The sequence below is a fragment of the Chiloscyllium punctatum genome, chromosome 2, assembly GCF_047496795.1.
Source record: "Chiloscyllium punctatum isolate Juve2018m chromosome 2, sChiPun1.3, whole genome shotgun sequence".
Taxonomy (NCBI): domain Eukaryota; kingdom Metazoa; phylum Chordata; class Chondrichthyes; order Orectolobiformes; family Hemiscylliidae; genus Chiloscyllium; species Chiloscyllium punctatum.
The window spans coordinates 139,385,154-139,412,634 of NC_092740.1; the positions used below are offsets into that span (position 1 = coordinate 139,385,154).

Consider the following 27,481-nt stretch of genomic DNA (forward strand, 5'->3'; position numbering starts at 1 on the left):
CAAATCTGCTGGCAGGAAGCAAGTTATTGAAGTGTTGTAATGAGGCTGCATGGCTCAATTCTTGAGTCATTTGACTTTTAACCACAGGAATCTGGGCTTCCTAGCCCTTGGGAAATTCAGTGGAGGAGGCAAAATAAGCTGAATCCATTTTAGCTGCCTTTACAACACTGCTTGTGGGTAGGAGGAATAGAAGAGTTTTTACCAAGTTCAGTAAGTTAGCAGGTGAACCACCATCCATTCTGAGACCTGTCTGCTTGCCGCAGATGATCATGATCTGGTTGACTCTCTTGATCATCATTCTCTGGCAGTCGGGATCCCTGAATAGGATATGGGCAACCTGTTGCCCTGAGATTCCAATCTCCCAATCATTGTAAATACCCTCTTGGCAAACCCCTCCCTGCAACCATGTAACAAAGACTTGACTGGGACACCAACCAGACCAGATCCCACAAGCCAGACTAGGTGACCTTGATGTGCTCCCGCTGCCACCAAACAACCACCAGTCAGACTCCCCCATGATCTGGCCTCTCCTTATAGTATCTCTCACTTCCACAAGATTGTTTATATTTACAGATTTTCTTAGCAGGAGCATCAAACAACTAATATTCTAATGAGTATAAACAAAAAAAAATCAAAATGGGGACACCAACAGCGATTTTACTTAGAGAAACAAATGTGTTTTTGAGAGCAAGTGAGGACTATAAAGCATTCACATTGGCAGTACATCAAGAAATTGGCTACAACCCTCCTGCATTTAAGTCAAGCTGTTAAACTGTGTGTAGGAAACCCATTTGGGGAAGTCAGTTGTTGTTTTAAAATTATTTTTAGCTGACTAATATACTAACGTGGGATTTTGTATTTACCTCATAGAGTCATAGAGATGTACAGCACAGAAACAGACCCTTCGGTCCAACTTGTCCATGTCGACCGGATATCTTAAATTAATCTAGTCCCATTTGCCAGCACTTGGCCCATATCCCTCTAAACCCTTCCTATTCATATACCCATCCAGATGCCTTTTAAATGTTGCAATTGTACAAACTTCCACCACTTCCTCTGGTAGTTCATTCCATACACACACCACCCTCTGCGTGAAAAAGTTGCCCCTTAGGTCCCTTTTATATATTTCCCGCTCACCCTAAACTATGCCGTCTAATTCTGGACTCCCCCACTCCAGGGAAAAGGCTTTGCTTATTTATCCTATCCATGCCCCCTCATGATCTTATAAACCTCTATAAGGTCACCCCTCAGCCTCCGACGCTCCAGGGAAAACAGTCCCAGCCTGTTCAGCCTCTCCCTATAGCTCAAATCTTCCAACTCTGGCAACATCCTTGTCAATCTTTTCTGAACCCTTTCAAGTTTCACATAGGAAGTTTCGCATGTTTCACTTTCTGATAGGAAGGAGACCAGAATTGCATGCAATATTCCAAAAGTGGCCTAACCAACGTCCTGTACAGCCGCAGCAAGACTTCCCAACTCCTATACTCTATGCTCTGACCAGTAAAGGAAAGCATACCAAACGCCTTCTTCACTATCTACCTGCAACTCTACTTTCAAGGAGCTGTGAACCTGCACTCCAAGGTCTCTTTGTTCAGCAACACTCTCTAGGACCTTACCATTAAGTACATAAGCCCTGCTAAGATTTGCTTTCCCAAAATGTAGCACCTCGCATTTATCTAAATTAAACTCCATCTGCCACTCCTGAGTCCATTGGTCCATCCGATTGAGATTCCAATGTAATCTGAGGTAACCTACTTTGCTGTCCACTACACCTCCAAATTTGGTGTCATCTGCAAACTTACTAACTATACCTCCTATGTTCATATCCAAATCATTTATATATATTACAAAAAGTAGTGGACCCAGCACTGATCCTTGTGGCACTCCACCGATCACAGGCCTCCAGTCTGAAAAACAACCCTCCACCACCACCCTCTGTCTTTTACCTTTGAGCCAGTTCTGCATCCAAATGGCTAGTTCTCCCTGTATTCCATGAGATCTAAACTTGCTAACCAGTCTCCCATTGGGAACCTTGTTGAACGCCATACTGACATCCATGTAGATCATGTCCACTGCTCTGCCCTCATCAATCCTTTTTGTTACTTTTACAAAAAAACTCAATCAAGTTTGTAAGACATGATTTCCCATGCATAAAGCCATGTTGACTATCGCTAATCAGTCCTTGCCTTTCCAAATACATGTACATCCTGTCCCTCAGGATTCCCTCCAACAACTTGCCCACCACCGAGGTCAGGCTCACTGGTCTATAGTTCCCTGGCTTGTCCTTACCACCTTTCTTAAACAGTGGCAACACGTTAGCCAACTTCTAGGCTTCTGGCATCTCACCAGTGACTATCGATGATACATATATCTCAGCAAGAGGCCCGGCAATCACTTCTCTAGCTTCCCACAGAGTTCTAAGGCACACCTCATCAAGTCCTTGGGATTTATCCACCTTAAGATATCCAGCACTTCCTTCTCTGTAATATGGACATTTTCCAAGATGTCACCATCTATTTCCCTACATTCTATATCTTCCATGTCCTTATCCACAGTGTACACTGATGCAAAATACTCGTTTAGTATCTCCTCCATCTTCTGCAGCTCCACACAAAGGCTGCCTTGCTGATCTTTGAGGGGCCCTATTCGCTCCCTAGTTACCCTTTTGTCCTGAATGAATTTGTAAAAACCCTTTGGGCTCTCCTTAACCCTATTTGCCAAAGCTATCTCATGTCCCCTTTTTGCCCTCCTGATTTCCCTCTTAAGGATACGCCATCTGTCTTTATACTCTTCTAAGGATTCACCCGATCTCTCCTGTCTATATCTGTCTTTTTCTTAACCAAACCCTCAATTTCTTTGGTCATCCAGCATTCCCTATACTTACCCCAGCCTTTCCTTTCACCCTAACAAGAATATACTTTCTTTGGACTCTCATTAACTCATTTCTGAAGGCTTCCCATTTTCAAGCCATCTCTTTACCGGTGAACATCTGCTCCCAATCAGCTTTTGAAATTTTTTGCCTAATATCATCAAAATTGGCCTTTCTCCAATTTAGAAGTTCAATTGTTAGCTCAGCTCTATTTTTTTCCATCACTATTTGAAACTAGTAGAATTATGGTCGCTGGCCCCAAAGTGCTCCCCCACTGACACCTCAGTCACCTGCCCTGCCTTATTTCCCAAGAGTAGGTCAAGTTTTGCACCTTCTCTAGTAGGTATATCCACATACTGACTCAGAAAATTTTCTTGTACACTCTTAACAAATTCCTCTACATCTAAACCCTTAATATCATGGCAGTCCCAGTCTATGTTTGGAAAGTTAAAATCCTCTTACATAACCACCCTATTATTCTTACAGATAACTAAAATCTCCTTACAAATTTGTTTCTCAATTTCCCGCTGACTATTAGGGGGTCTATAATACAATCCCAATAAGGTAATTATCTCTTTCTTATTTCTCAGTTCCACCCAAATAACCTCCCTGGATGTATTTCTGGGAATATCCTCCCTCGTTACAGCTGTAATGCTATCCCTTATCAAAAATGCTACCCCCCCCCACCCACCACCCACCACCCCCCCTGCCCCCTTGCTTCCCTTTCTGTCCTTCCTGCAGCGTTTGTATCCTGGAACATTAAGCTGCCAATCCTGTCCATCCCTGGGCCATGTTTCTGTAATTGCTATGACATTCTCATCCCATGTTCCTAACAATGCCCTGAGTTCATATGCCTTCCCTGTTAGGCCTCTTGCATTGAAATAAATGCAGTTTAATTTATCAGTCCTACCTTGTTCTCTGCTTTGTCCCTGGCTGTTTGACTCGTTTCTTTTCTCAGCTGTACGAATCTCAGATTGACCTCTTTCCTCACTATCCCCCTGGGTCCCATTCCCTTTCCTTACTAGATTAAATCCTCCCAAGCAACTGTAGCAAATCTCCCTGCCTTCCAGTTCAGGTGCAATCCATCCTTCTTGTCCAGGTCACTTTTACCCCAGAATAGATTTCAATGATCCAACAATGTGAATCCTTCTCCCATACAACAGCTCTTCAGCCATGCATCCATCTGCTCTATCCTCCTGTTCTTACCCTCACTAGCTCGTAGTACTGGGAGTAATCCAGATATTACTACCCTTGAGGAACTCCTTTTTAAATTCCTGCCCCTGACATTCTATATTCTCCTTTCAGAATCTCAATCTTTTCCCTTCCTATGTTGTTGGTACCAATGTGTACAATGATCTCCTGCTGGTCCCTCTCCCCCGTGAGAACATTCTGTACCCTCTCTGAGACATCCTTCATCCTGGCACCAAGGAGGCAACACACTATTCAGATTTTTCTCTGCTGGCTGCAGAAACGTCAGTTTGTCCCCCGGACTAGAGTCACCTAACATAATTGATTGCTTGGAACCCGATGTACCCCTCATTACATTAAAGCCAGTCTTGATACCAGAAATCTGGCTGTTCGTGCTGCATTCCCCTGAAAGTCCATCATCCCCTACATTTTCCAAAACAGCATACTTGTTTGAAATGGGAATAGCCACAGAAGACTCGTATACTACCCGTCTACCTCTCCTACCTTTCTTGGAGTTAACCCATCTACCTGACTGTATGTGCGGCTTTTCTCTCTTCCTATAACTGCCATCCATCACACCCCCCCACCACCTCTTGTAAATTCTTCACTGCCTCTACTTGTCGCTCCAATCGATTCATTTGATTTGACAGGATTTGCAATGAACAACATTCATTGCGGATATAATCCTCAGTAACCCTTAAACTCTCCCGGTACTCCCACATCCGACAAGAAGAGCATATCACTGTACTAAAGGCCATTTTGGTCTTTGCAATCTACAGACCCAGTAAATAACATTGTCTTATTACTCTGCAAAACATTGCTCCAGGCTAACTTAATACTTATGGCTTATATTTTTAAAATTTAATCATGAGACCGATCCCAGTAAAAAAACGTATGATCAAGAAAGAACCCACTCTACTCACTATTGTAGATTTACAGCAAGGCTATACTTAAAACTATTCACTTATCTGTTTCTGTGCTGTGACCTCTCCCAAACAGGTTCCTCCAAGATTAGTTGTGAATGTCGCTGTTTGTTAGGTTTCCTAGACACACTCCGATGTCCGGCAATACATGAATTCAAACAGCAAAGGCAGTAAGTGTGCAGATTCACTGCTGTGTCAGTTAGCAGTGTGGGTTTCTTTCTCTCTCTCTCCCTTACAGACCATGTACTTGCTGCCTTTGTTTGTCTTTCTCCCTTTTAAAACTGCTGTTGGTTTTGACTTTTTTTCTCCAAAAGTTCCAAAACAATGCAACAGCATATAAAACAGTAATTGCTGCTCTTAGGAATTCGAAGAAATCACCTCCAGCACCTAAAATACCTCAAAAAAGGAGCAGTCCGTTACAGCCAGTAATTTTTTTCTGTCCTCCATCTTAGTGCATTTTTTTCCATTATTCTTTCATGGCATGTGGGGGCATCATTGGCACGGTGAATGTTTTGTTGATTATCCATAATTGCCATTGAACTGAATGACTTGGTAGAATAAGAGTCAAGGTTTGGAGTCATATTTAAGCCAGACAAGGTGAGGTCAGCAGATTCCCTTCCTTTAAAAGGCATTAGAGAACCATATCTTTTTAATATTCATTCATGGAATGTGGGTATCACTGGTTGGACCAACATTTATTGTCCATCTCTAGATGCCTTTGAAAACGTGGTTGTGAACTGCCTTCTTGATCTGCCACAGTTCACAGAGAGGGAGTTCCAGGATTTTGATCTGGGGAGATAGTTCAGGAATGGTGATATAATTCCAAATCAGAATGGTGAATCGCTTGGAGGGGAACTTGCAATTGGTGATGTTACCATGCATCTGCTGACCTTGTCCTTTTAGATGGTAGTGGATATACCCAGGTAATTTGCCAACTTGGAGAAAGTGAGGACTGCAGATGCTGGAGATCAGAGCTGAAAAATGTGTTGCTGGAAAAGCGCAGCAGGTCAGGCAGCATCAAAGGAGCAGGTGAATCGACGTTTCGGGCATAAGCCCTTCTTCAGGAATGAGGAGGGTGTGCCAAGCAGGCTAAGATAAAAGGTGGGGAGGAGGGACTTGGGGCAGGGGCGTTGGGAATGCGATAGGTGGAAGGAGGTTAAGGTGAGGGTGATAGGCCAGAGAGGGGTTGGGGCGGAGAGGTCGGGAAAAAGATTGCAGGTCAAGAAGGTGGTGCTGAGTCCGAGGGTTGGGACTGAGAAAAGGTGGGGGGAGGGGAAATGAGGAAGCTGGAGAAATCTGCATTCATCCCTTGCGGTTGGAGGGTTCCTAGGCGGAAGATGAGGTGCTCTTCCTCCAGGCGTCATGTTGCCATGGTCTGGCGATGGAGGAGGCCAAGACCCCTGCATGTTCTTGGTGGAGTGGGAGGGGGAGTTAAAGTGTTCAGCCCTGGGCCGGTTGGGTTGGTTGGGTGCGGGTGTCCCAGAGGTGTTCTCTGAAACGTTCCGCAAGTAGGCGGCCTGTCTCCCCAATGTATAGGAGGCCACATTGGGTGCAGCAGATGCAGTAAATGATGTGTGTGGAGGTGCAGGTGAATTTGTGACGGATATGGAAGGATCCCTTGGGCTCTTGGAGGGAAGTAAGGGGGGAGGTGTGGGCGCAAGTTTTGCATTTCTTGCGGTTGCAGGGGAAGGTGCTGGGAGTGGAGGTTGGGTTGGTGGGGGTATGGATCTGACGAGGGAGTCGCGGAGGGAGTAGTCTTTCCGGAACGCTGATAGAGGAGGGAAGGGAAATATATCCTTGGTGGTGGGGTCTGTTTGGAGGTGGCAGAAATGACGAAGGATGATACGATGTATCTGGAGGTTGGTGGGGTGGTAGGTGAGGACCAGTGGAGTTCTGTCCTGGTGGCGATTGGAGGGGCGGGTTCAAGGGTGGAGGAGCGGGAAGTGGAGGAGATGCAGTGGATAGCATCGTCAACCACGTCTGAGGGGAAATTGCGGTCTTTGAAGAAGGAGGCCATCTGGGTTGTTCGGTATTGGAATTGGTCCTCCTGGGAACAGATACGGCGGAGGCGAAGGAATTGGGAATAGGGGATGGTGTTTTTACAGGGGGCAGCGTGGGAGGATATGTAATCTAGGTAGCTGTGGGAGTCAGACGGTTTATAGTAAACGTCCGTGTTCAATCGGTCATCCAAGATAGAAATGGAGAGGTCTAGGAGAGGAGGGAGGAGTCTGAGATGGTCCAGGTAAATTTGAGGTCGGGGTGGAAGGTGTTAGTAAAGTGGATGAACTGTTCAACCTCCTTGTGGGAGCATGAGGTAGCACCGATACAGTCATCGATGTAGCGGAGGAAAAGGTGGTGCCAGTGTAGCTGCAGAAGATGGACTGTTTCACATATCCGACGAAGAGGCAGGCATAGCTGGGGCCCATGCGGGTGCCCATGGTTACTCCTTTGGTTTGGAGGAAGTGGGAGGATTGGAAAGAGAAGTTGTTCAGAGTGAGGACCAGTTCAGTCAGTCGAAGGAGGGTGTCAGTGGAAGGGTACTGGTTGGTTCGGCGGGAAAGGAAGAAGCAGAGGGCTTTAAGGCCTTCGTATGGGGGATGGAGGTGTATAGGGACTGGATGTCCATGGTGAAGATAAGGCGTTGGGGACCGGGGAAGTGAAAATCATGGAGGAGCTGGAGGGCGTGGGTAGTGTCCTGACTGTAGGTGGGGAGTTCTTGGACTAAGGGGGACAGGACCGTGTCAAGGTATGCAGAGATGAGTTCGGTGGGGCAGGAGCAAGCTGAGACAATGGGTTAGCCGGGGCTGTCAGGTTTGTGGCTTTTAAGCAGGAGGTAGAAACGGGGGGTGCGGAGTTGTGGGACTGTGAGGTTGGAGGCGGTGGATGGGAGATCCCTGAGGTGATGATGTTTTGGATGGTCTGGGACATGATGGTTTGGTGGTGGGAGGTGGGGTCATGGTCAAGGGGGCAGTAGGAGGAGGTGTCCGCGAGCTGGCGTTTAGCCTCAGCAAGTAAAGATCGGTGCGTCAAACTACCACTGCGCCTCCTTTGTCTGCCTGTTTGATAGTGAGGTTGGGGTTGGAGCGGAGGGAGTGGAGGGCTGCACGTTGCGAGGGTGAGAGGTTGGAGTGGGTGAGAGGGGTGGAGAGGTTGAGGCGGTCAATGTTGCGACCGCAGTTAGCTATGAAGAGATTGAGGGCAGGTAAGAGGCCAGCACGGGGTGTCCAGGTGAATGGGGTGTGTTGGAGGCGGGAGAAGGGGTTGTCAGAGGGTGGGCGGGAGTCCTGGTTGAAGAAGTAGGCGCGGAGGCGAAAGAATTGTTCGATGTCTCACCGTGTGTTGAACTCATTAATCTGGGAGCGTAGGGGGATGAAGATGAGGCCTCTGCTGAGGATTGATCTTTCATCCTCAGAGAGGGGGAGGTCTGGAGGGATAGTGAAAATACGACAGGGCTGGGAGCTAGGACCTGGTGTGGGGCTGTAGCTGGGAGTGGGGGTGGGGTTAGGCGTGGGTGTGGAGTTAGTCGTGGGGGTGGAGATCAGCACAGGAGCGGAGATCGGCGTGGGGGCGGGATCGGTGTGGGGATGGGGATCAGCGCAGGGGCGGAGACGCATGCGGCGTGGTTGTTGTGCAGGCGAGTGACGTCAGTGGGGGCGGAAGTGGATGCGGCCATGGCAACTCCGGGGGCGGAGGTGGCTGCGGCGAATGCAGAAACGCTGTTATTCTCGGTGGTTGTGGACCCCGCGGATGCCGCGAATCTGTTGGCGATGGTCTTCCTGCCGATCGTGGAGGTGGTTGTCTGGGCAGTGATCGCGGAGGGTGCATGGTCAGTGGGGGCGGAAGTGACGTCATGGTTTGTTGCGGTGGCTGCTGCACCCGATGTGGCCTCCTATACATTGGGGAAACAGGCCACCTACTTGCGGAACGTTTCAGAGAACACCTCTGGGACACCCACACCCAACCAACCCAACCGCCCCGGGGCTGAACACTTTAACTCCCCCTCCCATTCCACCAAGGATATGCAGGTCCTTGGCCTCCTCAATCGCCAGACCATGGCAACACGACGCCTGGAGGAAGAGCACCTCATCTTCCGCCTAGGAACCCTCCAACCACAAGGGACGAATGCAGATTTCTCCAGCTTCCCCTCCCCCCACCTTATCTCAGTCCCAACCCTCAGACTCAGCACCGCCTTCTTGACCTGCAAACTTCTTCCTGACCTCTCCGCCCCCAACCCCTCTCCGGCCTATCACCCTCACCTTAACCTCCTTCCACCTATCGCATTCCCAATGCCCCTCCCCCAAGTCCCTCCTCCCTACCTTTTATCTTAGCCTGCTTGGCACACCCTCCTCATTCCTGAAGAAGGGCTTATGCCCGAAACGTCGATTCACCTGCTCCTTTGATGCTGCACTTTTCCAGCAACACGTTTTTCAATTTGCCACCTTGTCAGGGAGATGCCATTGTTGTAACTGTCCATGAACAGCTTGGCTGGGGGCATGTCAAGGTCTGGAGCACAGTTTTTTCCAGTACTATTGTCAGGATGCTTTCAGGAACCTTTGGACCGTCTAATGTCTTAAGCCTTTTCTTGATATTACTTGGAGGTAGTCAGAGTGACTGAATCTGTGATGTTTGCGCCCTCCAGAGGAGAATGAGATGTATTACCCAATTTAGACTGAAGATTAAACCTTATAATTTGTACTGTTGGGCTTCCTCTTCACTGCGCATATTTGTGAAACCGCCTCTTCTAATGAGTTGTTTAATTGATATGAAGTGTGGCAGGACTGCACAGCTTGGAAATGGTCCATTGGTGTGGAATTGCTTAGCCCAGTCATGCTTATGTTTCTTCGCACACAGGTATTCTTGTGTTGGAGTTTATTATAGACTAGGCCACACCCCCTCAAAACATTTCCAGAAAGTAGCCCAGACCCTAGCATTGCTAGTTGTTTTAAGCAGGTGTAACACGGATATTCCAGGAGTGATGCAGCTGGTCAAACCACTTAGTTTTAAACGGAACACAATTTATCTACAAGATTTACTTACCCAATGAAACACAAACAAAAGAGAACAGAATACTGAATAATTTAACCTATCCACAAACACCACAGATGATCCCAACTTCATGATGCTGTTCCAAATATTTGCAACAATCCCTATAAACACCCCTTGGCACAAAAGATAAAATCAAGCACAGGGTTTTACAGGAGAGATGTCAGAGGGAGAGTACCAGCATGGACCTGCTTCTTTGGGTCCAGCAGCTTCAAAAACTCTACTGTGCTAAAACCATACCAAACCAGAGAAAAACCGATTTGGGAGAACTGGCCACTCCAGTACAAGTGTCTTATTTAAAAACTTGAAATCATTTTGCTTGAGGCAGTGTCTGTTAGCTATAATTAAACCCATCCAAACTCTGACTTTTCAGAGTCTGTGTCATTTATGACCTCTCTGGCAAAAAAAAGCCATGGAAAACGTAACCTTGGTAAAGGAGCAGCATCGTCACAGGTTTCACAAGGTTAATACCTTTTTGTTAAGATATGCCTAGTACTGTTGCTGTCATGTGCCCTCCTGTATTTGTTATTGAATAGGGATTGATCGTTGTCTTAATGGTAATGGGAGAGTGCGGTTTATGCCGGGCCATGAGTTTTCAGATTTTCTTTGAGCACAATGCTGCTGCTGGTGGCATACAGTACCTCATGGATGCCCAGTCTTGATTTGCTAGTCTGTCCCATTTGCCATGGTGATTGTATGCCATACAATACAATGGAGCTAATCTTCAATATGATGCTGCAACTTTATCTCCATGAGGACTGTGTGATGGTCACTTCTATAGAGACTGTCATAGACAGATGCATCTACACAGGCAGATAAGGGAGGCTGAAGTTGAGTATATTTTTCTGTCTTGTTTGTTCCTTTACCACCTGTTGCCAACCCAGCGTAGCATCAGTGTGTTGTAGGACTTGACCAGCTCAGTCAATAGTGTTCTTGCTGGCTATTCTTGGTGATGGACACTGGAATTTCCTGCCCAGAATACATTGTCACCTTCCAGTGGCTTCCTCTAAGTGGTGTTCAATAGGAAAGACCACCAATTCATCAGCTGAGGTTGGGGGCGATATGTGGTGATTAGCAGGAGCTTTCCTCGCCCATGTTTGATCTGATGCCATGAGATTTCCTGGAACTCACCGTGAAAGTCCAACTGAGGGAGTTGAAGAAATAACGGGAAATAATTCCAATCATTATGCAATTTTCTTGCCCAATTAGGTAAAAGGCTTTTGGTTCACATTTTGTGACAAATTGTTTACTTTTGTCATTGGGCACTTTACAAATCAGTGATGGATAGAGTGATGCTGAATTTTATGGTCAATTGCTGAGGTTTGTAAACGTTACAGTAAAGATAGTAATCTGCTGCTGAGGCTATTTAACTGCCAACTCATACTGGTGTATTGAAATTGAAAAAATGTTATTAAGGTTAGACAAAGGGATGCGACCAGTGGCTAGCAGCACCACACTTTCTGATTCTTCAAGATCTCCTGGAGCCCTTTGCAGGATGTTGCAGTTGGCTATATACAGATGCACTGTACAGGAAACCAATGCCATCACATGTGTTGGGGCAGGTCTAAATGAGCATTTTGTCTGTCGGAATAAGCTGGTATTTGGGTTTGTAGCATTGATTTGCTGTCCATAGATAGAAAATGTCATTAACAGCAGAAAGATGGCAATGCAGGCATCTACCACGTGTAGAAAGTGAAAACTGTAGATGCTGGAGGTCAGAGTCAAAGAGTGTGGTGCTGGAAAAGCACAGCCGGTCAGGCAGCATCTGAGGAGCAGGAGAGTTGATGTTTCGAGCATAAGCTCTTCATCAGGAATGAGGGGGTGGCCCAAGGGGGCTGAGAGATAAATGGGAGGGGGTGGGGCGGGGGGAGGTAGCTGGAAATGCAACAGGTAGATGAAGTGGAGGTGAAGGTAATAGGTCGGAGAGGAGGGTGGACCTATAGGTGGGAAGGAAGATTGACAGGGAGGGAAGGTCAAGACGGGGTGCCAAGTTGGAAGGTTGGATTTGGGATAAGTAGGGGGAGGGGAAATGAGGAAACTGGTGAAATCCACATTGATCCTGTGTGGTTGGCGGATCCCAAGGCAGAAGATGAAGCATTCTTCTTCCAGGCATCGGGTGGCTAGAATTTGGCGGTAGAGCCAATAGTGCCCCCTCATGCCATGAAATTCCTCACTGCCTCTAATTGTTGCTCCAACCGATCCATTCGATCTGACAGGATTCGCAATCAACAACATTTATTGCAGATATAATCCTCAGTAACCCTTAAACTCTCCTGAAACTCCCACATCCGACAAGAAGAGAATACCACTGTACTAAAGGTCATTTTGGTTCTTCTAATCTACAGACCCAGTAAATAACATTGCCTTATTATTCTGCAAACACTGCTCCAGGCTAACTTAATACCTATGGCTTATATTTTTAAAATTTAATCAAGAGACCAATCCCAGTAAAAACGTATGATCAAGAAAGAACCCACTCTACTCACTATTGTAGATTTACAGCAAGGCTATACTTAAAACTATTCACTTATCTGTTTCTGTGCTGTGGCCTTTCCCATTTGAACCGGCCAACTGACTGGGTGGGTTATGCTTCGGCGGGTCGGTGTGGACTTGTTGGGCCGAAGGGCCTGTTTCCACACTGTAGGGAATCTAAACTGAATGGGCAAGAAAATGGCAGATGGAATATAATGTGAATAACTGTAAAATTATTCACTTTAGTAGAGAAAAAATAATTACTTAAATGGTGAGAGGTTTGGAAATGTTTGTGTCCAAAGTGACCTGGGTGTCTTTGTTCATAGGTCATTAAAACCTAGCAAAGAAGTGTAATAATTGATAAAGAATGGTGTATTAATCTTCATCACAAAGGAATTTGAGTACAGATGTAAAGATTTCTTCCAACAATTTTATAGAACCTTGGTGTGACTGCATCTGGAGTATTGTGTACAGTGTTGATATCCTTTTCAAAGGAAGAATGTATTCATTGTTGATAAAATTCAATAGAAGTTCACTTAAGATGGTGAGTTTGGAAAATGCATTTATGGGATTTGGAATAGCATTTACTGCTTATCTCCATATGCCCTAGAATATGAACCTCGAGTTGAACCATTAAACCATAAAATGTAGGACTAGAGCAGGCAATAAAGCCTTTCCTCATAATGCAATCCAGTAATTCCAGGCATTAGTCAAGTAAACCTTACAGCATTATCATTCCTTCCATAAGAGCAGTGACTAGTATTAGTAAGTAATTTTGCCTATGACCCTGAATCCTGGATGCTGTTGATAGTCCCCAGCCTACTGGGGCAGTAACCAGGATTGCCTGAAAAACGTAGAATCTGTCTGATATTATCAAGAAATATGCACCACCAATTAGAAGAATGTAGACAGCTGTGGGCTTGAGTTTCCATGCGCCCAAGTATTCATAATTAGTATTTGATTTGCTGTCACTTTGAAATTGCCAACAGTATTGACACATGAGTAGTTTGATATCAGTTGTTGTAGTAAGACTGATGTTCAATGAAGTCATTTTGGACAGTCAGACCAGTTTCCAATGCGCACAAATTTGCTCATAATGCAGCAGTTAGGAATCATGCAAAGAGAAGCTAGTGAGGAGGTGAGATAGATAGAAACATCTCTTTGTAACAAACATCACTGATCTGAAATGTGAGTTAAGGTTTTGGATCTAGTTTTGTCGATGTTGCTCTTGCTTGATGACTCGTGAGTGTAACAGAAGTAATTTTCTGACTTTAACAAACATTCTAGGTTCAATGACCCAGAGGATATTCAACAGTTTGCAAAAATGAAAGCGATTGCCTGATAAAACTAGCTGTTTGCCAAACAGGAGCTCGCCTTTCAATTGGTTCACCGGGGAGAATGGCTTCCTCCTGTCTCTCTATCCCTGAATATTACTTACACCACTCCCTTTGCCTCCTGCTTCCAGCACTTCCTCTGCTGTTCCCTCCTATTGTTATTTTTAAGAATGCCAAGGACTCTGGGGTTGGGTTGGTAAAGGGAGCAAGGATTTCTGTACTTTTCAGTTAGGCTCGTCAAAACAGTTGTTATAAACAACAAATATTGGCATTTGGCATGAAGTGTAAATAATACTGTGCTGTATGTCATTGATCAATGGACCTGAATCCTGCAAATGTTTGATCTTACTGTAAAGTTTCTTCTAGCAGTGTAATTCTTCCAATTCTGTCAATAATCAACCAGTTTGATAGAACTGATCTCAAATAAATGTTGGTATTGTGCACATGAAATGCGGACATTGCTGTTCAGATGAAAATAACTATATTAGTTTTGCTACTCCTGAGTTACCTATGCTTCCTTTTGCTTGTTTCACCTTTGATGGTGAGCTGCAGAGTAGGGCAGCATACATGAAGGAAACAACACTATACTGCCCACATATCTATGGTCACTGATCTATATGGTTAATTGCCCCATTAAATTCTCAAATTTAAAATTCTAAATTTTCTGTTCAAATTCCACTCGAGCGCAATAATCTTAAATAATTCTGTGCCTTTCCAGTTGTTCTGTCCCACCATTGGCCTATCTTTGTAATCATTTTAAGCTCTGGCTCTGCTTTTCACCCTGTTCTCATCCTCTAAGATATTCCATAAAACAGAACTTCTTTGGCCAAGTTGTTGGCCACCTGTCCTAATGTCATTTTCTTTGGCTCTGTGACAGTTTTTGTCTGATGACATTCCTGTGGAGTTCCTTGGGATTTCCCATTATGTTAAAGTCACTTTGTAAATGCAAGTCATTATTCATACCTGGGTATTTGGACAAAACGAAGTGAGATTGTAAAATAAACTGCGTATGTTTTTCTTAGTTACAAAGAAAATGCACTGAAGTTATCTCGGATTCAACATGACCAGCCAATGACTCCACTGGAGAGAGCGGTGTTCTGGATTGAGTTTGTAATGCGCCACGGGGGAGCTCAACATTTGCGGCCTGAAGCACATTCCCTATCCTGGTACCAGTACCATTGCCTGGATGTGATAGCATTTCTGTTTATCTGTTTAGCAGCCATTGTATTTGCCTTCACAAAATGCTGCATGTTTTGCTGCCGAAAATGCAGAGGTACTAGGGAAAAGAAAAACAAGGTTGAATAATGGTCTTTAATGAATAAGGTGACAAATTTATAACACCATTTAACGACTTTGAAAGTTATATTAATGTGGGTTAAAATTACATGGTGGTCTAAATATGCTTAATCAAAACTAAGGATCAAAAAAAAATCATCAGAATCAATTATCAATTTATTGATAGTCATAGCAGCAGGAACCCGGGTTCAATTCCAGCCTTGGGCAACTGTCTGTGTGGAATTTGCACGTTCTCCCTGTGTCTGTGTGGGATTCCTCCCACAGTCCAAAGATGTGCAGGTTTGGTGAATTGGCCATGCTAAATTGCCAATAGTGTGAAGGGATGTGTAGGTTAGGTGCATTAGCTAGGGGAAAATGGAAAAGTAATAGGGTAGGGGAATGGGTTTGGCTGGAATACTGTTTGGAAGGTCGGTGTGGACTTGTTGGGCCAATGGCCTGTTTCCACACTGTAGGGATTCTATAATTCTATCATTCAACTCGCTGCTGAATCATTCATTGCACTGCAATGTTGCATCTGTCAAATTTTAAATTGTGCCTAAAAATCATTGGATTTTAAGCTTTAAAAAAAATTCTGGGGGACAAGGGTGTCATTCTTACTAACTTTGGAAAGATACTTGTGATTCTTCTCACTGCAATCTGTGTGATAAAGATATTGCTGATAGGTCAGGAGTTTCAGGATTTTGACTCTGTGATGAAAAAGGAATCAAGATATATGCCCAGGTGTGAATGTTGTTTAGTAGTTTGAGGACAAGACATTTGAAAACATCTGTCCATTTATTAATTTGCACAGTGATATCTCTACACCAGAAGAAAGATTGGCAGGAAGTCTGCATTATGCTTCAGTGCTCTAACTATTGATAACGAGAAATATGCAATCATCACAGGTCAAAATGTTGCACTGAATTTGCCAGATTAGGGCTTCTAATTATTCCTTCATCAAAAAACTCCCATCAAGTATTATGGTTAGTTCACCGTCTGTCATTGCAGCTACTCTTGCCTTGTTTTCCACAGCCAAAATAACTAACAGTGTGCTGTGGATACAGGGTTTCCCAATTTAATGGCTTAATATGTGATAGGTTACTTCACAAGGCCACAAATTCATCCTGCCACAGCACTGAGCTAAGAGATTGAATTGTAGGAACTGGGCAAGAGGAGGGAAGGGACTAGCTAGAGTATTTGGCGTGTTTTCACCACTTCCATTATGAGTACTCAACTGCACTGAACACATACACAACATACATGTACACAAATGTGTGTGTGCACACACACTCAAACGCAAAAAAACCCCAAAAACACTCACTCACTCACTCTCTTACACCCTCCCTCTCACTACATGTGCGCGGGTGTGCACACACACAACCCTGTTAACTGGTTTGCCAAATGATCTGTTGTGGCCAAGATTCACTTCCCATCTCCTCTACAAGATAAACACAAAAAAAAATATTCTGCCAAACTGTGTAGTTGAGAAATTTAACACACTCAGCCAGCTTAAAACAATTTGGTAGAAAACCTTTTCATATGAGCTCTGATGAATACTCATTTAGACTCAAAACGTTAGCTTGCTTCCTCTCCATGGATGCTGCCTGACCCACTGTCATCTCCAGCATTTTTTGTTTTCAGTTCAGATTCTAGCATCTGCAGTAATTTGTTCCTCTCAGACCTTTTGCATTGACTTGGCAGATATCTCATCTGAAAGTCAACACAACCGCCAGTGCAGCAGTCCCTCAGTACACCTCAAGAAACTTCAGCCATTGATGGGCATGAAATCATAACCCTATGGATTTCAGACAAGACTTGCCAAACTTGCAACAAAGTCTGCAAAGCATGGGCTAAATGACTGGTGGGTTATCTCTCTGGGTGGTCATTGGTTTTCTTTATTCATTGGGCCATCTTCATCAATATTGATCTCCCTTTGGACATGATCTCTTCAATCATTTTACTGATGAAATGCTCCTGTGTTTGCACGTAACGATTTTTAAAATATCAGACTTAATTAGCATTCTATAAACCCCTATTGACACAACTTTGAAACATTATTTTATTTTTAGCAAGCAGGAAATAGTGTTTAAAATGGTGTTATTGCAAAACATGCTGCATTCTCAAACAAATTTGAGGAGTACTCGAGACTAGGCTTTACTACTATATCACTGTGAGGCAGCAGAATTAATTTAGCTGTAACTCTAAAATGAGTGAACTTAGGAACTTACTACATTTAATTCCTAATCAGACCTAACTCATATTATGGGCTTTGTGAAATTTTTTATCTTATTTTTGAAAAACATCCTTCAAATCTGAGGAAGGACCAATTTGAGAGTGTGTCTTCTGCTATCAGGTGGGGTAACCACTTCCCAGCCCCATCCTCACTGTAAAAGTGAAAGTAAATATAGATTTCTGTATTACAAATTGTTTTAATAATAATTAATAAAATGAGATTTTTCAAAATCTGCTTTGTTTACTTTTTTCAAGTTTCACTCATTTAAGCAATAGCTTTAACAGAATGAAGATGTGAACTATTTTATTACGAATTATAAATACAACTTGCCCACTTATGATGGTCTCAAAACTATATAGAGAGTAAAATCTTTGGGCAGAATCTCACACTTTTGAGTGACATGAGATATGGTGGAATGTGTGACAGAATCGGGTGACAAATGTGGTGAGGCTCATCTTGACACCAGGAGCAACTCGCATTACCTTTTATGCTTTTCACAAGCAATGTGATAAAATTCATATTAGGCAGTGGCAAGTTACCAATTGACTGCGATTATTGCTAAATGCCTTGTTAAACGGCTCAACTCACCTCGGCCTCCTATTCTTACCAAATTCACCAAACGAGTTTGACATTGGGGAAACACGACAAGGAAACCAGAGCTGGTACTCAGTGGATTTAGCTCACCATTTGCTCTGAATGATGTCACCTACAAACAAAACTGCAGCACAGCACAAGATAGATCAGCTGCATGTATACTTCCTCCACAGACTTTGGCATGCAACATTTGGAAAGCCCTCACAGCTATCCTGGAATCCCTCTGATACACTGGCAGGAAGTTCAGGGAGCACCAACCCACATTGCAGGATTTACTATCAACTTGTACAGAAGGGCTGCAATAGAGATACTTGTTATGCAGGCACAGAACCACACCTCTTGGCAAAATTAGGCTGTGTCTCAGGATGCTGACTTGCTCTCTTAATGCTCGCTCTCTTGATGCTTACCTATATGCTTGCAGCATCCCTGCCTTGCCTTGTACCTAACCAGGCTGTTTGCTTTGCTGTTTAGCAGTCGACAGTGGAGGGACTGCACATTCTGCTGTAAGACAATTTGCTCCATCAATATCACACCGACACCATGAGCCAGCAGCCACCATGTCAACCGCAATGAATGTGTAGCAAACAGGCAGCTATGTATTCAGCCCTTAAGGGAGTAGACCACACTGAAGTCCATGGTGGCACCCATCCACCAGGGTTCCCAGCACAATAAATCATGGGCAGTTCCAAACCAGTCCAGGGAATCAGCCATGGTCAGGTGTCTGGTTGGGCTGTTCTCAGTTGGGAGTCCATGCCACTGCTGTATGGAGAGTGGGTCATAGTCGGTCCTTTGGCTGCATCACTGCCAGTTTGGGAGGAAGGGCTAACATGGTTGGGGAGATGTACATGCAACAGTCACAACTGTGGACATATGTTGCGCAGGGCTGGCCAGTAATGTTGGCTGAGGGTCTGGTCCATGGTTAGAATGTCCTTTCAAAGAGCTAGGGGGAGTGGCATGGGGTCAAGGAGCATGTACAACCATGGTACTGAGCATCAACAGGTTACTCACAGGCACTGCAGCCTTCAGGCTCTGTGGAAGGCACAGTAAAATTATGAAGAGGGACAAGGTTTGCTTGGGTTGAGGGAAGGACACAATAGAGCGTGGCTGGGAAAGGGGTAATGGGTGAGTCATGAGAGGGTTGTCCACCATTAAGAGCACCTTGGCTTAAAGAGATGGAAAATGTATGACTGTACCAGACATGGTCACCTCACATGCCAGTGGCTGCTTGGGAAAGGTGTGGCCACGTGGGATCAATGGGTCTTTGAGAAGTGTAAAGCCTGCAGATTTACAGGATTGGCCACGAGGAAAAGGTTGTGGGTATTGGGGGGCTCACTGCCGCATTTAGGCTGAGGTCGGAAGCTGCTGGTGGAGGAGCACTCACTGTCATCTTCGATCGTGATGCAAATTGAAACTGTACAATGGGGAAAGAAACTGCTGTGAGTAGGCAGGGTAAATGGCCCGGAAAGAGGGGACTTTAACAAACACTGAACTTTCCCAGGGTATTTAAATGGAAAGAACATGAGTCACACACCCATGAAATCTACAGCACATAAGTTGCCTGCTCCTTGGCCATCTGGAGAGTTAACCTTCTCGATTTGTTGCATCTACCTGGCATTGCTGGCAACTCATTGACAACTAGACCCTTGCATACAGAGAGTGCCAAACATCAGGGATGTTGAACCAGGAGAGCTAAAGTTGTTAGCATGACCTAATACCATTGTATCCCTGCTTCCAGAAGGTGCAGTAGGCTCTCACCATAGCCCTCTATCCATGGAATCTTGTCTGTGGCCATAAAGTGCTTGTGGACAGTGTGTACATTCAATGTAGTGCCTATATAGAAAGACTCACAAACACATGTATCTTATGCATCAACTGTGAGTGACAAGAAAGTAATTATCACCCACGCCACCAAAGTGCCCACAATACATTTTCTTGCTCCTCTGTCTCCCTGTATGTCTCTGTGAATTGCCCGGTTCTGCAGCTGAAGTGGCGCCTGTTGTCCCTGAAGATTTAGTCGGATGACCCTAGGAATCCTTGTATCTACAGAGGCCAGTCATGCTGAGGGCCTCCTTGCTGGAGCCAAGTTGACCCTCCTCAAATTGAACGTCTAAGGGGTGGAAGGGTTGGGGAGGGTCCTGGCTACCTCTGCAGTATCCTGAGTGGAAAGTCAGAAGACCCTGTGTGTGTGTGCACGTGTGTGTGTGGTTCCGCCTTTGGCTGATTGCCTCCTGATATCGGTCGGTCATTTTGTATAAAGGAGTTATCTACACCAGAGCCAACAATCCCTCGTTTCCATGCATTTTGCCCTGCAGACCAACTGCTGTGACAATGGAGTGCAGGAGCCTGCGCATGCTCAGCCTGTTTCTCCATGGCAGCTGCAAACCTGTCCATTGGAGGCAGACAGACTGTTGTAGGATTTGCTGTCATTAAATCCCAGATGCCTGTCTGCCATTGCTGCTCTGTCTTATGCACTGCAATGAAGTTTCTGATTACCAGCACTACAGGGGCCTCTCCTGCCTCAGACTGAGCAGATGCCTGTTCTCTGGCAATCTTCCAAATGCCTGCTGCCTAGGGAATTTCTTCCTTGCCTAGCCATGGAGCTGTTGCAATGAAGTGCTCACTAGATTATATTTCAACATTCATGATTCCAAACATTCCCACCAAGGTGTCAGTGTTCTGAGCTGGTGACGGTGCAGGAGGCATCCTTGCCAATGCTTCATCTGAGGCGTCTGTACTCTCGGCATCAGAGATCTAGGAAGGTGCTTCTGGGGAAGTCGGGTGTTTGTTTGCAAAGGTCATAGAGAGGCTGGAGGTACCTGCGAGAGAGGGGTTGCTCAACCTGTGGTTAGATGTGGTGTGCAATGAATGAGAGGAACGGGGCGGTTAATATGAGAATGACAGCGGAATGAATAAAGTTACTTACTCATTTGATGGGATCCAAATATTTCAGCTTCTCCTGTGATAGCAAGAATTCTCTCTTCGTGGTGGGGGTGTGAGATCTGGAAGTTGGGCACACTTTTATCCATATAAGCTCACCCTGCTTTGTTATGGGCAGGTTCTTCTCCTGTAATGACAGAAACAAAGGAAGTGAATGAGGTAACAGTGGTTGTTGCATATGGGAGAAAGATGGTGAGGTGTTCTAAGCAACTGAGGAGGCAGCACATGGGGCATGCAGGGCTAGTGGTGCGAGAGGTTGCTGGGGAACGAGAATGAGTGAGGCAATGTTACACGCAGTCATGAGAGAGGCAGAGTATGATTCTTGGTGGGAGATGGGTGCAGTAGCAGAGACAAGAGTGAGTGTTATATAGCAGAGAAGATTGTGGCACTTACATTGGCAGAGTAAAGGAGATCGATGTCAAAGGCAGGACTTATATACAATTAAAGGTAGGGCCTTGGGTGGAGAAGTAGAACATAATTCTTTAAAGTTTGCATCACATATAGACAGGGGGTGGTTAAGAAGACATTTAGCACCGTCATTGCTCAGACTTTTGAGTATAGGAGTTGGGGTGTTATGATGAGGTTATATGAGACATTGATAAGGCCTCTTCCAGAATTCTGTGTCCAGTCAAATCACCCTGTTATAGGAAAGATGTTAAGTCGGAGAGTGTTCAGAAAGATTTACCAGGAAGGGAGAGTTTGGATGATGGGGAGAAGCTGGATAGGCTGGGACGTTTTTCACTGGAGCATCAGAGGTTTATAGAGGTTTATAAAATCATGAAATGTATAGATAAGGTGAATGGCAGGTGTCGTTTCCCTAAGGTGGGGGATTTCAAGTCTATGGGGCATTTAGGTAAGAGGAGAAAGATATAAAAAAATAAATGGGGACAACCTTTTTACACAGAAAGTGGTTTGTGTGTGGAATGAATGTCCAGAGGAAGTGGCAGTTGTGGGTACAGTTGGTACTTTTACAACAGTAAAAGACATTTAAATAGATAACATGAATAAGGAATGTTTGGAGGGATATGGGTCGAGTGTAGGCTTTAGTTTAGGATTACAGTCACCATAGATTGGTTGGACTAAGGGATCTGTATATCTCTTATGTCCTTCTGCACCAACCTGGCTGGCGACATCAGGATGGTATGGCCTTCTCTGCTAAACTGTACCTGTTACTGTATTTTCTCTTACATTCCTCATTGCAGTGCGTAAGAGTTGAAACACAATAATAAGATGGTCTTAACATGCTCCTAAAACCTTATTCTCTGGCTAAGCTTTAACAACGTATTGGCCTTGTGGTATTATTGCATTCTTTATTCTTCCATGGTGTTTGGGCATCATTGACAAGCTAAGTGTTTGGTCCTCATCCCTTTTTGCCCTCGAACTAGCTGGCTTGCATTTCAGGAAGCAGTTAAATCAGTCATATTTCAGTGGGTGTTTAATCATACGTAAATCAAACTAGGTAAAATTTTCTTCCCTAAGGGACTTTAGTGATCCAAATCAATATATTTGTTAGTTAATGCTCTTGAAACCAGCTTTCAATTCCAGATTTATTCACTAGATTTAAATTCCCCAGCTGCTATAATGGGATTCCTCACTTGTGATGACCATGTTGCATGAACAATAGAAAAAGATATAAATCATGACAAACTGTTTTAAAAAAAAATGGAATACTGGCCATAATCTCAATTGGGTGGAGGTTATGTCACAGTTGCAAAAACTTTCTTGTGGACTCCATTCGCTTCTGGGCACCCCACCAGAAGGATTCACTGACCTTGGGGAAGTGCAGTAGAAAAACACCGGAATGATTCTGGGGCTAGGAGGGTTAGATTATGGGGACAGGTTGCACAGACTAAACTTTCTTGAGCATAGTTTAATAAATAAAGAAGAGTTTATGATCATGGAACTTATGGCAGATAGATGATGTCAAGAGGCAGTTCAGCTATGATTGAAATCAATTGACTGCTGGATTTGGGGATTGTATATGGGCTAAATTGTTTTATTCATTCATAGTACGAGAACATTGCTGGCTTAGCTGGCATTTATTACCCAACTCTTATTGCCCAGAGGGCAGTTAAGAGTCAACCACTTTGCTGTGCGTCTGGTCATAGACCAGACCAGGTAAGGATGGCAGTTTTCTTCCCTGAAGGGCATTAGTGAACTAGATATGTTTTTCTTGACAGAAAACAATGATTTCATGGTCACTATTAAACTTTTAACTTCAGATTTTTATTGTATTCAAATTCCACCAGATTCGATCCTGGGTCCTGTAACATTTTCTGGGTCTGTGGATTAAAGTCCAGCAATAATACCACAAAGGCAATTACTTTTCTAAAAGCTTGGCCAGAGAAATAGGTTTTAGGAGCATATTAAAACCACTTTGGCATTGTGTTTCAACTCTTTTACATTACAGTGAGGAATATAAGAGAAAAGAATGCAACAAAAATTGTACAGCTCCCTTTGGTGAGCCAATTGAGTGTCAAGACATTTAAGAGATACTTAGTTCAGCACTTGAAACATTCAAACACACCTGGCTATAGTCCAAATATTGGACAATGGGATGAGAATAGATGCTTGGTAATTGGTGCAGACACAATTTCCATGCTGTAAAAGCTTTAGGAATATTATTTCAAACATTTTTATGAATCATTCGCCCATGGACGGCTTAAACATTGTTGGACAACAGAAAAACAAAAATTGCAGACCGCTGTTACAAAGCAAGGCCATTAAAACTGCTGTATTCAGGGGTGGACCTTTAATCAGGAAGTTGGGTTCCAGCAATGCATCCGTTAAAACAGATGTACATTTAATCTTTAATAAAACAAAAGTCAAACACTGTTGGACAACAGAAAATAAAACTTGGGGATTATTATTACAGATCAAGGCCTTAAGACAATGTAGGGGAAAGTGAGGACTGCAGATGCTGGAGATCAGAGCTGAAAATATGTTGCTGGAAAAACGCAGCAGGTCAGGCAGCAAGGTAAAAACAATGACTGCAGATGCTGGAAACCAGATTCTGGATTAGTGGTGCTGGAAGAGCACAGCAGTTCAGGCAGCATCCAAGTAGCTTCGAAATCGACGTTTCGGGCAAAAGCCCTGATTCCTGAAGAAGAGCTCATGCCCGAAGCATCGATTCTCCTGCTCCTTGGATGCTGCCTGACCTGCTGCGCTTTTCCAGCAACACAGGTTCAGCTCTTAAGACAATGCATCCAGGGGTGGACCTTCAATCAAGATGTTGGGTTCCAGCAATACACATCAGTGTGGTAACATATTCAGTTAATCTTTAATAAAACAAAAGTTAAACACCGTTGGACAACAGAAAATAAAACTTGGGGATTATTATTATCGATCAAGGCCTTTAAGACAATGAATGTGTCCAGTGGTGGACCTTCAATCAGGATGCTGGGTTCCAGCATTATGTATCAGTGTGATACCATATGTTCAGTTAATCTTTGATAAAACGAAATAACACTAGCGTTAGGGCAATAACAGGTGAAATGCGCTCTACTTTGTTTTTTTTTTGATCCAGTGTATGATGTTTACCTCCTGAACAACTTCTCCATTGAAAGCTTTGCTCAAACTCTTCCCCACTGCAGGTGCCCAAGACTGGAGGGTGGGGGGCGGGAAGGGGGCTGACGCCGATTGTGACGTCGCGTCGTCGCCCTTTGTGACGTCGCGCCGGCGCGGAGGCCCCTGGGATGACGGCGATCCTGGCTGGCGGCGCCATTTTGCGAGCGACGGGCGGACTGTCGGCGGCGGCGGTGGTGGTAGCTGTAGTGGCAGCAGCAGCAGCGGCAACCCCCGGGGGGCGGAGCGAGGCGATCCTTCCCCACCCCACACCGCCTCGCCCATGGCGGCCGAGATCCCGGACGATAAAGGTAAAAGCGACGGGCCAGTCGTCGCCACTCTGCATCGGTGTGTTATGTGGGAGTTGGAAGAGGGCAGCGCGTAGGGTCCGGGCCTATTCCTTTCTCCCTCCCACCCCACTCCCCCCCCCTCTGCAATTGCGTGGGACTCTTTTGTTCGAAGGGAGGAGGGGAGACGGCGCCCGCGTCGACCCGACCCAACCCAACTCTCCCGGGGGCTGGTCTGGCGATCGACTGCCCCGACTCAGTCCGTGTGGTGCTGCACCATTTGGACAGCTCCGGCCGGGAAGGTCGCGGAGGCCTCGCCGACCGCCATGTTACCGATGTCGGAGTCAATCCCCAGGACTCTTGATGAAGGAGCTAGTGCGCTTCCAGTTAAACCTGTTGGACTATAACCTGGTGTTGTGTGATTATTTTTTTGAAAAGCTTTGTCCACCCCAGCCCAACACCGGCATCTCCAAACCCAGGACGCTTGCTTTTTTATTTCCCCCCCCCCCCCCCCCCCCCCATTCCCTTCCCGGGCTGGTTGGCAGATCAGACAGAGATAGTACACCCTTTCAAAGGTTGCCGTTCTGAGCGAGCTGCGGAAACGTTGGCGGGCCTTTGCGCCGAATATAGCACATCAGGTTGAAAATGGTTCGTAAAATGCACAGGATCCTAGGTTTTGAAAGCAGAAACGTGAGATTTCAGCAGCACCGGAGGTCATGATCCGGCTACCTGTGAAGTATTGGTTCAGGACTAAATTATATTCAGATTGTCTATGGAAAGCTGAAGGGTGCAGGAAAGATAACTAAGCTTCCTTGTGGAGCTTCAGTATGTGGGTGAGTTGGAGCAAAATTGGCCATGCTCTCCTGAGAGAAGTTTGACAGCAACCTTAAAAAGGACTTCAGAATGATGAGGTTCTGGACAGATAAGATATAAAATGTAGCTGCTGATTAGAGTTGGGAATGAGAAGGCACTGATTTGAGATGATCAGTGAAGCAATCAACAGCAACATGAAACACACTAGATACTCTTGAGTGATTGTGATTTCAAAAGTACTGTCAGTGTGTGGTTGAATGCAGAGTCAATGGGGGGGGGATGGTTTCAACAGGGGACAACAGGAAGGCGCAGTGTGTTGGAAATTCCTAGGAGGTCTAGAATCATCTGGAGTGAGAAGCACAGTTAATGGTTCCAGTTGGTGACCAGGCCAGTCAAGGTCTTATTGAAGGGCTGGGTGGCCTGCTCTTGTACCTTATTTGTATGACCTTTTGCCAGAACTGGGAAAAATGAGGCATTGAGTGGGTGTCTAGGAGGATAAAGAAGGAAAGACCTGTATGACAGATTGCCTGGTTGTTACAATGTGGCTATTTATAGTATTTCTTATCTGAAAATTTGTGCTATTGGCTGACAGTAAATGACCCGTGAAATATTCTTGGTTGTGGAAAGCAGTACTGAAAGTCCCAGCATTCTGAAAGTTCTTTTTCCAATCAATGATGAGCTGGTTGCTTGCTCCTCTGCCAGTGCAACTACTAGACATTCCAGTCCTATGGTTCTGTTTGTCCATTGAAAAGTTGGAACCTGCTTCTTTCTTGGCAGCTAGAATTTAGGCTGTTTTGTACCAATTTGATGAATTGCTGTTCATCGCTGTCTAGTTTAAGTTCAAATAATCTGAGCATGGAGCATTCTCAGTTTTTTTTAAATGCTTGTATATCACTTGCCTTAAATTTCACTGGGTGTTCATTTCTCCCATCCTGTGAAGGTCAAAGTTTGGTACTTGTGCTGCCAAATAGGACCTGCAATTAGTAATGAAACTGCCTTTCCCCTTGTTTTTCCAACTATCTGCTCGCAGGACTCTGTCACTATCTACCTGGTGAAGAGGGTTTAGATTTTACTTGGCTGTTTACTGGCGCTTCTGCTTAAGAAAGAAATGCTATGTTCAAATAACTCAACCTCTCCTGCTGTACTCTGCCCCACATTGCCTGATTCTCCAATCTCCTGTCATCCAAGATTCAAAGAAAAGAAATACAATTTGGCCAGAAAAACAACAAATGTAAGAAATAGACTTAGTTTAGAATTAAGCGAGAGAGCTCAAGAGACTAAGAAAGGGAAAATATTCTGAATAAGCTTGCGGTAGCCATTAAAACTGAATTAAAAAGGTCGGTGAAGGTAAATGTAGGTTCCTTACAGTCAGAATCGGGAATTTATAATGGGGAACAACAAAACATCTGACTGACTAACTATATACTTTCATTCTCTGCTCACGAGAGGGCACACAATGTACCAGAGATGTTGGGCACGGAATTTAGAGACAAGGAGAAACTGAACGAAATCAGTGTTAATAGGGAAATGGTTCTGAGGAAGTTGAGTTTAAAGGCTGATCAATCCCCAGGGCCTGAGAAATACCCTAAAATGTAGATTAAGGAAGTGGCCTAGAAGTAGTGGGTGCGCTGGTGGTCATCTTCCAAGATTTTATAGACTCGAGAATAGTTTGTACAGATTGAAAGGTAGTTGATGTAACCCTTCTATTTAAAAAGTCACTTAGAAAGAAGGTTGGGAATTATATATCAGTCAGTCTGACATCAGTGGTGGAGAAAACTGGGCATTTGGAAAACAGTGGCAGAACTGGATAGATTCGGCATGGATCAACAGACAGGAAATATTTAGCCAAATTACTGGAATTCTTTGAGGATATAACCAGTAGAGGTGATGAGAGGGGTCTAGTGGATTCTTCGCACTCTTAGAATGCTTTCTACAAAGTTCTATGTGAG

General features: G+C 44.7%; 2 protein-coding genes and 1 long non-coding RNA gene across 16 annotated transcripts in view; 2 read left to right on the forward strand and 1 right to left on the reverse strand.

The window, feature by feature from the left end:
* Positions 1 to 17,567, forward strand: part of LOC140490617 (UDP-glucuronosyltransferase 2A1-like) — a 121,514-nt gene extending 103,947 nt beyond the window's left edge. For all 7 annotated transcript variants that reach the window (XM_072589127.1, XM_072589128.1, XM_072589124.1 and 4 more), the window contains one exon: positions 14,852 to 17,567. In XM_072589127.1, the coding sequence (XP_072445228.1) occupies positions 14,852 to 15,134 (283 nt within the window). In that variant the 3' untranslated portion in view covers positions 15,135 to 17,567. The remainder of the gene's footprint in view (positions 1 to 14,851) is intronic.
* The window catches only part of LOC140490693 (uncharacterized), a 76,254-nt gene extending 51,712 nt beyond the window's left edge, over positions 1 to 24,542 (reverse strand). The window contains exons 1-2 of one of the 2 annotated variants that reach the window (XR_011963228.1): positions 24,409 to 24,542; positions 20,855 to 20,995 (exon numbers count right to left, since the gene is read on the reverse strand). This is a non-coding gene — a long non-coding RNA (uncharacterized lncRNA). The remainder of the gene's footprint in view (positions 1 to 20,854; positions 20,996 to 24,408) is intronic. The other variant, XR_011963227.1, reaches the window with a different exon arrangement.
* Positions 24,543 to 24,562: 20 nt separating this feature from the next.
* Positions 24,563 to 27,481, forward strand: part of ythdc1 (YTH N6-methyladenosine RNA binding protein C1) — a 54,783-nt gene continuing 51,864 nt past the window's right edge. For 3 of the 7 annotated variants that reach the window (XM_072589114.1, XM_072589117.1, XM_072589120.1), the window contains exon 1: positions 24,563 to 24,743. In XM_072589114.1, coding sequence (XP_072445215.1) covers positions 24,716 to 24,743 — 28 coding nt within the window. In that variant the 5' untranslated portion in view covers positions 24,563 to 24,715. The remainder of the gene's footprint in view (positions 24,744 to 27,481) is intronic. The other 4 variants (XM_072589115.1, XM_072589118.1, XM_072589121.1 and 1 more) reach the window with 2 other exon arrangements.